Source organism: Myotis brandtii, unplaced genomic scaffold (assembly GCF_000412655.1).
Source record: "Myotis brandtii unplaced genomic scaffold, ASM41265v1 scaffold915, whole genome shotgun sequence".
NCBI classification, from domain to species: domain Eukaryota; kingdom Metazoa; phylum Chordata; class Mammalia; order Chiroptera; family Vespertilionidae; genus Myotis; species Myotis brandtii.
This window is the reverse complement of record NW_005371769.1, coordinates 802,188-815,189: the sequence shown is the minus strand read 5'-3', so window position 1 is coordinate 815,189 and position 13,002 is coordinate 802,188. Positions and strand designations below refer to the sequence as shown.

The following is a 13,002-nucleotide window of genomic DNA, read 5'->3' as shown; positions in this document are numbered from 1 at the left end:
GAGGGTGCAGCGTCCAGGGACGTCTGGAGGGGGCACAGTCCCCGCTGTGGATGGAGAAGCTCTAGCTTTGCCATCAGGAGGGGACAGATGGACAGAAGGCTGAGCGGCCTCTCCTTCCCCAGGCTGAGCACCATGGGTGCCCACGTGCACCCCCACTTAGGGTTCTGCCTCTGGCTGTGGCTGGGTGTCACCCTGGGACTTGGCCAGGAACAAGGTAAGGACAAGGGGTGGGGACTTTCTGGGGACTGAGCCCCCGCCTGCTCTGGCCCCCAGTGGTGGCTGTCCAGGTGGAATTGGTGCTCGAGGAGTAGACGGGACAAGACGGCCCAAGGGGTCATCTGTGCTCCTTTGCCAAGTCTAGGCTCCAGCTGGCTGCTTCACCTTTGACCTTGTGACCTTTCACCTTGCCTTGGGGAGGCTTCTGTTTTCTGGTTAATTTTTTAAAAACAGGTATTAATACCCTGCAGTAATTCTCTCATATTAATGTTCTGTTATTAATTATTCCATGAACACCTTCTTACAAACAGTACAACCTGCAGTAAGGTGAGCCCGCACAACACGGGCGTTGCTTCTAGCCCCTCCCTGCTTGTCTAGGCGCGTGGGGTGTTACATTCAGAGCAGCCTCTCCCTCAGCCCTTCACGTGGCCTGGCTCTGACCACATCTTGTAGGGCATTTATTCCATTTCCCTTTAGGGGTAAACGTCCATTGCAGGGTTGTTTGTGTCGCCCCAAAAGGGTCGCACCTTGACTGAGTTTGTCCCAGGAAAGCTGGGTGAGTGGCGCTGGGATGACCTCTGCATCCGGGTACTGAGGCTCTGGAGCCGCTTGGCCCCGAGTGCAGCCCCTGGGGAGTGAGGGCAGGGCCGCCTCCCACTGTCCCAGCTCACCCCGTGGGTCACGGCTGGGACTGCTCTGCTCAGGGTGCGGCTCAGCCAGGCCAAGGGGAGCCGACCTGCTTTATAATTTTGGTGGCAGGACTTCCGTTTGGTTTTGCACCAGGTTGGCGACTGCGCCTGGGGGCCCTCAGTCCGGGGGCTCTGACAGGACCGCACCAGGGGGGGTCGCGTCACTAAGGGCCCCCATGACAATGAGTTCAGGACTCTGCTGGCAGCCCCTCGCCAGGTCCCTGCAGGATTCTGGCAGATGCTGGGGTGGCAGCCCTTCCCTGAGGATGGCCCTGTGGAGGGGGCGCTGTCTGCACAGCATCCTGTGTAGACCCCCAACATCGGGACCCGAGAGGCAGCGTGGGGTGCCTCCCCCAGCATATCAGAGGCACAGGGACACACAGAGGCTCTTCATGAGCCAGAGCTGGGCCCCTGCTCACAAGTGGCTTTTCAAAGCCCCAGACATTCCTGTCTTTCAGCCTGGAGTTGCAGGGAGCAGCGCCCCCCCACCCCCACCGGAGGCAGGCTCAGCTGCTCCTGCTCTGAAGCATCATTGTGTCTGCACGGGTGCCCCCAGCCCCTGCCCTCCTCCCCGCGCACCCAGCTCTCAGGGGGCGGCCAGAAGAAGCCCATCTCTGTCCCCATTTTCCAAAAATAGCTGCTCTCACAGTGGAACTCCCGGAAGCTTGCCCGGGAGGTCAGGATATGCCTGGGCTCAGGCCACCACTGCTCCCTGTCCTCCAAGCTGCACCCTCATGGCACCCTCACATTCCAGGGCGCCCACCCCATGGGGCTGTGTGAACCTCACTGTAACCTCAGCAGCTGGGGGTCTGCAGTAGCCACACAGCTGCCTCTCCCACCGCCCACCCCCACCCAGACTTGGCGGGGAATCCAGGGAGGTGTAGCTGCCTCGTTGGCTCAGTGCCTGCTGTCGCCTGCGGGGCAGTATGGCGTCTCCGGGATGCTAGCCTCAGCCCGGGCAGGGGGACACCCCTCAGAGAGCCAGTGGGGGTGGTCCTGGCACCTTGGACCCTTAGGAGGGCCCGGTCCCCCTCCAGCCCTGGGCTGGGCTTCATTTTCTCAAGGTCCCCACAGTGGGGTCAAGGCCTCCTCACACCAGACAGGTCCCTTGGCCCCCCACAGCTGTTGGGGTGGCTCCTGGGGGTCAGTCCTGACCACCCTGTCTTGTCTCCCCAGCAAATGGCCGCCTGAAGCTAGCTGTGCTGCCCGAGGACCAGCTGCAGATCAAGTGGACGGAGTCGGAGGGGGGTGGCCTTGGCTACCTGGTGCAGGTGAAGCCCATGGCAGGTATGGCCCTGCACCTCCCCACCCGCTGTGAGGATGGAAGGCAGCTGTGCACGGCTGTCACTGTGCCCGACTCTGAGTCTCAGCATCCACGTGGCTGTGTGATTCTGCCCTCCTTGCTGGGGCGGGGCGTGTAGTAGGAGAATCTTACGTTTCCCATGTGACCCAATGCCCGGCACATGCAGAAGGCGCCCAGCCACTGGCTTTTGAAGAAACAGTGGACCCTGCTCAGCTAGAGCCCTTTCAGGATCCTGCATGTTAGTGGCTGGGAGGGCCTCCAGGGGCAGGAGGGAGGCCGAGGGGTCCTGGAGGCCGGCACAGGCTGGCCACAGAGCTCCGCAGACATGGCCGACGGAGAGCCCATGGACAAGAGTGTCATCGCGGGGATGGGCGGAAAGTGATGCGGGGCCTGAGCTCGCCCCTGGGGGAAAGGGGCCGTCCTGGGCCCACAGTCCCACCCCGTCCCACCTGCCCTCTGCTCCCAGGAATCACCCCTTGACTTGGGTGTAGTTTTCTAATATTTTCATGAAGCCAAATTCATCTCCCTCATTTTCCAAATCGTTTATACCTTTCCCAGTTTTAGTGAGAAGTAACTGACATACCTGAGCATATCAGCGCAGCCTACGGGGGGTTGGTTCACATGTGCTGTGAAAGGACTGCAGTAGCTGCCTCTCACAGTGATCCTCTCTCCAAGATACAGCAAAGTGATGGGATGAAAACAGGATTCACTCTCTGAACATCTTCCCTGTGTATCCTAGACCAGCATCAGCCATAGTCAGTTTGGTACATTACAACCCTTGACTGACTTATACCTGGGAGTCTGTACCTGTGGCCTTCCTCCAGTCCCCTCCCGAGCCCTCCACCTCTGGCAGCCACAGTCCCATCTCCTTCTCTATGAGCTTCTAGGTTCCGCATATAAGTGAGATTGTACAATATTTGTCTTAGACCTATTTTTCTTAGCATAATGCTTCCACGGTCCATCCATGTTCTTAAAGTGGTAAGATTTCCTCATTTCTGTGGTTGAGTAATATTCCACGTGTGTCCATCACATTCCCATAGCCATTCGTCCATGGTTGTGAACAGTGTGAGTGACGTCAGCTGTGAGCAGCGCTCACTGGACATGGCGCTGTGCCCGCTGGAGACAGTGATCTAGTTTCCTTCGCATGGACACTCAGATGTGGGATTGATGGGCCTAAAGGCAGTTCCATTTATTTTATTTTATCAATCAGCTTGTTCTGTAGATTCTGTTTATTTTTGCTAATCCCCACCCGAGGATATTTTTCCATTCATTTTTAGAGAGAGAGTAAGGGAGGAGGAGAGACAGAGGAGAGAGAGAAACATCAATATGAGAGAGATACATCGATTGGTTGCCTCCTACACGCGCCCTGACCAGGCTTGGGGATCAAGCTTGCAACCGAGGTACATGCGTATATGCCCTTGCCCGGAATCAAACCCGGGACCCTTCAGTCCACGGGCTGACACTTTATCCATGAGCCAAGCCGGCTTGGGCAAGACAGTTCCATTTTAAGTGTTTTTTTTTGTTGTTGTTTGTTTGTGTTTTTTTTTAAAATAGGTTTTTATTGACTTTTAGAGAAGAAGGGAGAGGAAAAGAGAGATGGAAACATCGATGAGAAGCATCATCCATCGGCTGCCTCATGTCCCTACTGGGGATCGAGTCTGCAACCCGGGCGTGTGCTCTGACCAATCAAACTGTGACCTCCTGGTTCATAGGTTGATGCTCAACCACAGAGTCATACTGGCCGGGCCATTTTTAATTTTTTTATGAACCTCCATACTGTTTTCCACAGTCTGCATTCCCACCAGCAATGCACAAAGCTTCCCTTTTCTCCGCATCCTTGCCAGCACTTGTTTGTTGATGTGTTGATGGTAGCCATCCTGACAGGTGTGAGGTGATAGCTCATTGTCGTTTTAATTTGCATCTCTCTGATGATCAGTGACTTTGAGCATCTTTTCATGTACCTGTATGTACTCTTTGGAGAAATGTTTATTCAGGTTTTTGTCCATTTTTAAATTGGATTATTTGGGTTTTTTGCTATTGATTTGTATGAGTTCTTCATATATTTTGGACACTAGCCCCTTATCAGATATGATTTGCCAATATGTTTCCTGTTCAGTAGAGTGTCTTTACATCTGCTGATGATTCTTTTATATCCTCCCTGGTTTTTAGTCCACTCATCCATAAACCCCCTACTGTGGTCGTAGGTGCGTCTTTCTCTGTTGCCTCACCTTTGTTGCTTTGTATGTTGAGGCTGTTATAGGGGCACCATTTAAATCATGTCTTCCTGGCAGACGGCCCTTCACCACGGAGCTTCCTCCTGCTCGCTGGTGGCGTTCTCACTGAGGTTCTCCCTTCTGTGCCATCGTGTTGGTCCAGGGAGATCTCTTATTCACTTACCTTAGGTGCATCTTCCAAGGAGCGCAGAGCTGGTGTTGCTTTCACACAGTGAGACAGACTTGGCCTTTTAATTGAAACATTTTTTCCAATTTCTATTCCATTGAATGACCTGCAGATTTGGGTTTAAATATTCATCTTCCTACTTTTTTTGTTGTTGTTACACTCATTCCACCTTTGTCCTGTCCTTTCTTCCCACTCTTCATAGCCTTGTTGGGTTTCGTAACTCAGCAGCAGGGGCGCCTGCTGAGCTGAGGCCTGGCGCTGCCCAGCGTGCAGCCCGAGCTGGTGTGGAACTGCAGGCAAAGGCAGTGCTTGCTGAGCTGCTGTGTGAATGCTGCTCGCATGGGATCTGTGCCATGCTCTCCCTGGGAAAGGCGCTCAGCTCCTGTAGGAGTGTGCGGGGAACAGGGAGTGGACTTTGTTCTCATGTCCAAGGCTCAGACTGCATGAAGTCTGCGTCTAGCACGTAGCAGGTGGGGTGCAGCTGGGGGACGGGTCGGGTTGGAGGAAAGAATGACAGACCTCTGGAACAGAGTGAGTGTGAGAACAGCTGGTACTAACACACCAGGACCCCAGAGTCCCCAAGGCCGGGTGTGGTGTGGGCGCCCGAGCAGGGCAGTGTGTGTGCGAATGAGGAGGAGCCTGGACACACATGCACACACACATATACACACATGGGATACCCATGTGGGCACACACATATACACGCACTTTGCTGGCCTCACCAGCTCTTTCCAACCCCATCCCAGGGGACGTGGAGCAGGAGGTGATGCTGACCACCAAGACCCCCAAGGCCACAGTGGGAGGCCTGAGCCCCTCCAAGGGGTACACCTTGCAGATCTTTGAGCTCACCGGCTCAGGGAACGTCCTGCTGGCTCAGAGGGAGTTTGTGAGTAAGTCCACTGTCCCCCACACGGGTTCCCGTTTCTGGGGGTGAGTGTGTGGCAAGGAGGCTGCAGCTGAGCCCTGGCAATGCTTCTGGGCTGGCAGCCTAGGCCTGCGTTTGAGCTCCGCTCCCCATGAGGCCGCCAAGGAGCCTCAATTATAACTCCTGACCCCCCACCTGTCTCCTATAGGACCGGGGTCCCATGGAGCCCGGGATGTGCCCTTGCAGGGAGGGTTGTGTGGACAGGCCCACGGCCCCCCGAGGCCTCTGCTCCCTGGTAGGGTCCTGACAGCCACTTGCATCTCTGCAGTCGAGGATCTGAGGAGTCACTCTGCGAGCAGAAGCAGCTGGAGGCCCCTGGGGGCAGCTCTGGAGCCCACACCTTCCCACATGGGGAGCCCGGACCCTGACCCCCGAGTCATCTTGGCCCCAAGCCAAGACCCGCCCGCTCTGGGTGGGTCCAGGTGGGGTGAGGGTAAGTTTCTGGGAGGAGCGGAGTCCAGCGTCTCATGTTTTCTCTGCACGTGGCCAGAACTTTCTTCCTGATAGTTGACCTCATGCTCTCTAGCCACTCTCTGAGGCTCACTCAAACCCACGGGGCAGGTCATTCCCTGGGGTGTCCTCAGGGCCCCAGTGCCTGGTCCCATCCTCCCGACCCCCCAGGTATCCCCCAGGCTGAGTGTTTTAGGTGAGAAGTGACAGCTGTGACCTCCCCCAGGATTTCCTGGCAAGGATCAACGCTCCCCCAGAGGCCCCGGGGGAAAGGCCCCTGCTCAGCTCAGCCCAGAAAGGCCCAGCCGCCCCAGGACGCCTGTGAGAAACAGAGAGACGCCAGGTAAGACGGCCAGGGCACCAGCGTCCGTGGCTTGCAGGGGCAGGGGCAGTGTGACCTGGAGCAGGTGTGCCGTTTTCTGCACAAGGTCCTGAACGCAGGGCTGTGTCTCCCTCATCAGATGGTCTCACTGCACCTGCCTTCTCAGGAGCCTCCACATGGCCTCTGACCCTGACTCTGGGCTCAGCCTGGAGGTGCTGTCTCTGTGCTAAACTCAGGGGCCCCCAAACCCCAGACAGGGGTCACAAGGCTTTGTCTCCAGAGCTCCTGGGTCCTCAGGACAAGCCCTCAGGCCAGAGGTGAGACCTCAGCCCAGAGCAGGCGGATGGAGCTGTCCGTGGTACTGACCACACCCACTCCAGTCGGTTGACCTGCCTTGGAGCCTCTGGGTGTCAGCTTCTGTGTGTGTGTGCGTGTGTGGTGTATGTGAGTGTGTGTGCGCGAGTGTATGAGTGTGTGTGCGTGAGTGTGAGTGTGTGTGCGTGAGTGTGTGTGCGCGAGTGTATGAGTGTGTGTGCGTGAGTGTGAGTGTGTGTGCGTGAGTGTGTGTGCGCGAGTGTATGAGTGTGTGTGCGTGAGTGTGAGTGTGTGTGCGTGAGCGTGTGTGCGCGAGTGTATGAGTGTGTGTGCGTGCGTGAGTGTGTGTGTGTGTGTGCGTGTGTGCGTGTGGCGGGGGGCTGATCTCGAATAGTAGCCCTCACATAGACAAGCACACAGCGGCCAGCCCTGCCAAGGCTCCTGGAGGGCAGAGCTGCTGGGGCTCCATTAGCCTTCTTTGACGGGCTTGGAGGAGCTGGCCCCATGGCCCAAGGTCCACACAGGGTTTCCTGAGTCTGGTGAGATCCAAGCACCTCTGGAACCTGTCCCCCAAGACTCACCAAGGCTCAGCCGGAGGCCGAAACCCTGTGGCCCCAGCCCCTCCACTGACCCAGAGAAGGAGATCCTGGGTGGCTGGAGCCCAGCTCAGAGCAGCTTGGTGTCCTGCAGTGGCGGTGGGCTTCGCCCACACCTCTCCTTCCTTGCCCACCCAGCTGGCCTCCAGTTCCATTGCATGCCTCCCACACCCACCGACATGATCTTCCTAGTGGACGGGTCTTGGAGTATTGGCCACAGTCACTTCCAGCAGGTCAAAGACTTCCTGGCCAGCATCATCGAGCCCTTTGAAATTGGGCCGGATAAAGTCCAAGTAGGTAGGTTCTGGCCCCATGCCCTGAGGCCCCACCCGGTGGTCCTCACAGTCTCTCCCTGGGTCCCATGCAGGCGTGAAGTGGGCCAGGGGCGAGAGGAGACCTTTTTGCTGACTGGTGTGGCCTGCAGCACCAGGCCAGGTGGGGTCCCCAGCTGTACTGATGGGACAACTGGCTCCTGGGGGGACATTCTGGTAAATCCTGTGTGGAAAGCAAGGGCTTTGCAAGCATGTGCTCTCCCTAGTGACCCCGGGCGGCCAGGCTGTGTGTGTCCTGCCTCCACCCAGCACTCCAGCAGCCATGTCCACACCCGTCTTTTCAGGCCTGACTCAGTACAGTGGAGACCCCCAGACCGAGTGGGAACTGAACACCTTCAGCACCAAGGAAGAGGTGCTGGCAGCCGTGCACAGCCTCCACTACAGAGGGGGAAACACATTCACAGGTCTGCCCCTGCCGCCCTCCCCGCATGCTGCCCTGCGCGCAGCCTCCCTTTACATCCCTCTCAGACTTGCAGGTTTGTGCATAAAACAAGCCCAGTGCCGGGCAGAGCTGGTCCCCACTCTCACCTTTGTAAATGACAAATCACCCTCATTTATTTTTTAAAGTTTTCCTTTTTATTAACTTCAGAGAGAGGAAAGGAGAGGGAGATAGAAACATCTATAATGAGAGGAAATCATCAATGGGCTGCCTCTTGCATGCCCCCTACTGGGGATGGAGCCTGAAACCCAGGCATGTGCCCTGACGGGGAATTGAATCTTGACCTCCTGGTTCATAGGTTGATGCTCAACCACTGAGTTCACCAGCCGGGCTCACCCTCATTTCTTTCTGGTCAAAATGTGGTTTCTGGTGGGTGGTTTTGCTGAAAGTGAGTGGCTCCTCTGGTAGACAGAAGCTTCTGGAAGGGGCCGCCAGTGGGTGTGGGCATGGCCTTGCTGGAAGCAACTCCTTGGGGGTGTCCCCACAGCACAGTCTCCTCCCTGTTCCCCACACTGGGGGCCTCCGTGCCTTTGAGGGTAGGGGAGGAGGTGTCCCTGCCCTGCAGACGCCCCAGCCTGGAGGGTCCAGGACTGACACGGTGGGCAGAGCGTGGGGCCAATGGCTGGAGGAGGTTTGGGCAGGAGGGTGGGAATGGGTGGTGGAGGCCCTACACTCGATCCCCGTTGCTCCCAAGGCCTGGCCCTGACCCATGTGCTGGAGCAGAACCTGAGGCCTGCAGCAGGTCCCCGCCCAGAGGCAGCCAAGGTGGTGATTCTCGTGACGGACGGCAAGTCCCAGGACGATGCCTGTGCTGCTGGCCGCATCCTCAAGAGCCTGGATGTCGACATCTTTGCTGTGGGTGAGCAGCCGGATCTCTGCAGAGTTCTCACAGCCGTGCAGGTGGGAGTTTGCATGCCTGCTCCGCCCCCTCTGGGGCTGGAGGGCCCCTGGCCTCTCAGCCTTAGCCCTGAGTTTGCAAAATGGGAGGACCCATCCCTGCTCTGGGGGCTGTGATGGTGCCCACGGCAGGCTCTGAGCACCGCGGGCACCTGCAGGGAGGCTGCAGTCACGGCAGTGGGGCATGGGCCAGTTTGCATGTCTATAAACATATCCCCGCCCAGCCTCACCTCTGCACCAGCCCCAGCTGCTATCTCTCCCGGGGCCCTGTTAGATGACCCAGTCCTGGGTCCTGTGGAGTCTTGGGTACCAGGATGGCTTCCCAACCCGCTGGGTGACTCCGATTGTAAGCGGTGACAAGGCTCCACGGGGGCCCCTTCCCATTCTCTGGGCCCCGTGGGCAGGTGTGAAGAATGCTGATGAGGCTGAGCTGAGGCTCCTGGCGTCCCCGCCACTGGACATCACCGTCCACCACGTGCAGGACTTCCCCCAGCTCAGCACACTGGCTGGCCTGCTCAGCCGCCTAGTTTGCCAGCAGGTCCAGGGCAGGAGCCCACGTCCCGGCCCAGGTGAGCTGTCAGATGGGGACTCCAGGGCAGGTCACCTATGCTTGAAGCCTGGCCAGGCCCTGCCCTCCCCGGTAAGGACTCCCCAAAACCTCTCCCACCCCTTTCCCCTGGCCCTGCGTGGGTCTGCAGCTCCCACCTGGGGAACACCTGTTCTTCCTAGAAGTGGCCACCAGGGGGAGCAGGAAGAGTCTCTATGCCAGCTGCCTGCTGGGGCGCTGACTATCTGCCCTTCTTCCCTCAGTTAAACCGGCAGCAGCCCCTCCAACCCTGGACCCCCTCTCCGCTCCCACCAGCCTAGTCCTGACCCAGGTGACCTCCTCCAGCGTCCACCTGTCCTGGACTCCAGCCCTGCAGCCGCCACTCAAGTACCTGGTGGTGTGGCGGCCTTCTAGGGGTGGTGCCCCCCAGGAGGTGAATGGCCTTCCTCCTGTCCATGCAAAGTCGGGGCTGGAATGGAGACCCAGGGAGGATGAAATCAATGTGGGGAAAGGGTAGAGTGCAGGTGGCCCTGCCACAGCCCGAGTCCTCAGGCCACTCAGGTGGCCAGTGAGCAGCTGTGGCAGATGTGGCTGCTCCTGCCTCCCGTGACTGCTTGTTGCCCGGGAGCTGCTCTGCTCCAGGAGCCCTGGATGGAGCTGGCAGGAAACCAGGACTGACCCCGCCCTGCCCATGCCCACTCGGCCGGCTCCACCCAGGCTCCTCCTGTTGCAGGTGGAGGTGGATGGGCACAGCACGTCCACGGAGCTGCATGGCCTGGCCTCCGGCACAGAGTACCTGCTGTCCGTGTTCCCCGTGTATGAGGCAGGGGTGGGTGAGGGCCTACGGGGCCTGGTGACCACAGGTGGGTGGGGCAACTGGCTGTTATGGGTTTTAGTCTTAATCCGGGGTGGGGCACCACTCCCAACTTGCCGTGTGACCGAGGCAGAGTCACTGGGCCTCCCTGACCCTCAGTGTCCTCTTCTGAGTACCAGTGATGTCATTTGTGCCATCACCACAACCAGAACAGTACTGTTACTGTTCACATGTTTCTGGAGCCCCCGGCCCCTGCTGGGCCGCAGTGGGGCGCCTGTCCCGCGGCTCCGCACTGGAAGTGCACAGCAGTGGTGTTCTGTGTCCACGGAGTCATGCACTGTCCCCACTGTCAACCTTAGAGCAGAAACCCTGCTCCCTTAGCTCTCCCCCATGCAGCCCCACGCTGCTCCATCTTTGCCATTTCAGGGCACGCAGCGTGTGGCCAGCTGCCTCTGGCTTCCTCATGGGCTGTTTACCCCTTGGGGGCCATGGCTCTCCCACCCCAAACAGCAACCCACGGGTGGCTTTCCCCAGAGCTGTGAGCTGGAAACTTGGCCCAGGGTGAAGTTTGGGGAAGAGACTCAGAGTCGTCGTGGGAGCCCGCAGGGCTATCCTCCAGCCTGTGTCCCTGATCTGTGATGCTTTCTCCTGTGGTGCCCCCTTCCAGTGCCTCTGCCTCCGCCCCAGGCACTCGCCCTGGCCACAGTGACGCCCAGGACCATCCACCTCACCTGGCAGCCCTCGGCGGGGGCCACCCAATACCTGGTGCGGTACTCGCTGGCCTCCCCCAAGGGCGAGGAGGAGGGCAGAGAGGTGCGTGACAGAGGGTGGAGGAGGCAGCTGGGGCCAATGGGGTGGGGAGCGAGGTGAGCAGGGGCTAATGGAAGTGTCCCCCCAGGTGCAGGTTGGGCAGCCGGAGGTGCTGCTGGGTAGCCTGGAGCCGGGCAGGGACTATGACATCTGGGTGCAGAGCCTACAAGGTGCACAGGCCAGTGAGGCCCGGGGCATCCACGCCAGGACCCGTGAGTGCCCACCTCCCCAGTCTGCCACCCACCAGCGGGCAGAGGCCTTCCATGGGGTGAGGTCCCTGTCTGGTGGCCCCACTGGCCTGGCCATCGCCCATGCTTCCCCCATTCACTCGGGGGTGGGGGGGAGTGGCTGCTGGTCCCTGAAGCCTTGCTGTGTCCACAGCTCCCCTGGCTCCCCCCACACCCTTGATCTTCTCAGACGTGAGCCATGACTCGGCCCGTGTGTCCTGGGAGGGCACCCTGAGGCCGGTGCAGCTGTTCAGGGTCAGCTACTTGTCCAGCAAGGGCAGCCACTCGGGGCAGGTGAGAGCAGGCTGATGTCCTGTGGGGGAACTGGCGTCCAGGGTGCTGAAGCGTCCACGGGGCCCAGCCCCCCAGCTGCCCGCCCTGTATTCACAGAGCACTGACACCGTCCCTGCCCTTGGGGTCCCCAATCTGGCAGGGGTTGGGGGGACATGTGTGAAGCAAAGAATGACGGTGAATGACAGCCCCGATGAGGCTTGGGGCACGGAGTGCTGTCAGGGGTGAAATCCAGCTGTTGGGCTGTTTGGGGGATGGGGAAGCCCCAGGAGGCCCTGCCATCGTGTGGGAGACCTGCGTTCCCCTTCCCCACTCGGGGCGAGGCCATGGCTGTCCTGGGCAGTGGGCCGGGGCCTGGTCTCCATCTAGGCAGGGGATGCCTGCTCCCAGAGTGAAGGGTCAGCTCCAGGCCCCGCTCGTATGGCCCCCACCTCGCAGATAGAGGCTCCTGGCAATGCCACCTCGGTCACCCTGGGCCCCCTCTCCTCCTCCACTACCTACACTGTCCGCATCACCCGCCTCTACCCTGGGGGTGGCTCCTCCACCACGACCGGCCGCCTGACCACACGTGAGTCCTCCGGAGCCGCTGATGTGCAGTCGGGGCCCAGCCAGAGGAGGATGGGAATGTGGGCACAGCCCCCACATGGAAAATGGGGGTCCCCTCGGCCCCCAGGTGTGACTCGAGCCAGCAAAACCTCTTTAACAGGCAGTGAGGCCCTTCTGATGAGTCACCCCAGGGGGTGGCGCAGGCCCTGCCGTCCAGCCTGTCTCCCTGCCCTCTTCCAGGGAAAGTCCCCGGCCCGAGCCAGCTGTCCGTGACAGAGCTCCCTGGGGATGCGGTCCGGCTGGCGTGGGCGGCCGCAGCGGCGTCCGGGGTGCTGGCCTACCAGATCAAGTGGACGCCTCTGGGGGACGGGAAGGCCCATGAGGTATGTGAGAGAGAAGACCCCTGCCCATCCCCAGCTCCTAGGCTTCCACCCAGTGTGGCATCTCGGGACCTGCCTGCCCAGCCCAGCCAGGCCCCGTGGGAGCCACCACTCGCAGAGTGGACACCTGCCCCTCCTCTCCACAGATCTCCGTCCCGGGGAGCCTGTGCACGGCCGTCCTGCCCGGCCTGGGGGGGCCCTTGGAGCACGAGATCACCATCCTGGCCTCCTACAGGGATGGGGCCCACAGCGACCCCGTGTCCTTCCACTACAGCCCCCGAGGTGACCCCTCAGCTACAGGGGGCAGCGCCGCCCCAGGGCCCCAGACCACCTCAGCCCCACACTCCCAGGGGCACCCACAGGCAGTTCCCCAAGGCCCCGGCCTTCCAGGCAGGTGTCCCAGGGTGGCCGAGGGTCCGAGTCACCTGGTGGGCACAGTGCTCACGGTGGTCTCAGAGCTGACCGGGGGCCTGTCTGCCCGAGGTCGCAGGGCTGCAGGTGTG

The 13,002-nt window shown here is 59.9% G+C and overlaps 1 protein-coding gene across 1 annotated transcript in view; it reads left to right on the top strand.

The window, feature by feature from the left end:
* The window catches only part of COL20A1 (collagen, type XX, alpha 1), a 24,016-nt gene continuing 11,014 nt past the window's right edge, over positions 1-13,002 (top strand). The window contains exons 1-17 of the mRNA XM_014532831.1: positions 1-214; positions 2,082-2,192; positions 5,355-5,498; positions 5,802-5,966; positions 6,210-6,326; positions 7,355-7,513; positions 7,833-7,952; positions 8,682-8,846; positions 9,289-9,453; positions 9,695-9,864; positions 10,165-10,294; positions 10,913-11,058; positions 11,144-11,267; positions 11,437-11,576; positions 12,012-12,141; positions 12,360-12,502; positions 12,646-12,781. Of these exons, the coding sequence (XP_014388317.1) occupies positions 88-214; positions 2,082-2,192; positions 5,355-5,498; positions 5,802-5,966; positions 6,210-6,326; positions 7,355-7,513; positions 7,833-7,952; positions 8,682-8,846; positions 9,289-9,453; positions 9,695-9,864; positions 10,165-10,294; positions 10,913-11,058; positions 11,144-11,267; positions 11,437-11,576; positions 12,012-12,141; positions 12,360-12,502; positions 12,646-12,781 (2,392 nt within the window). The 5' untranslated portion in view covers positions 1-87. The remainder of the gene's footprint in view (positions 215-2,081; positions 2,193-5,354; positions 5,499-5,801; positions 5,967-6,209; positions 6,327-7,354; positions 7,514-7,832; positions 7,953-8,681; positions 8,847-9,288; positions 9,454-9,694; positions 9,865-10,164; positions 10,295-10,912; positions 11,059-11,143; positions 11,268-11,436; positions 11,577-12,011; positions 12,142-12,359; positions 12,503-12,645; positions 12,782-13,002) is intronic.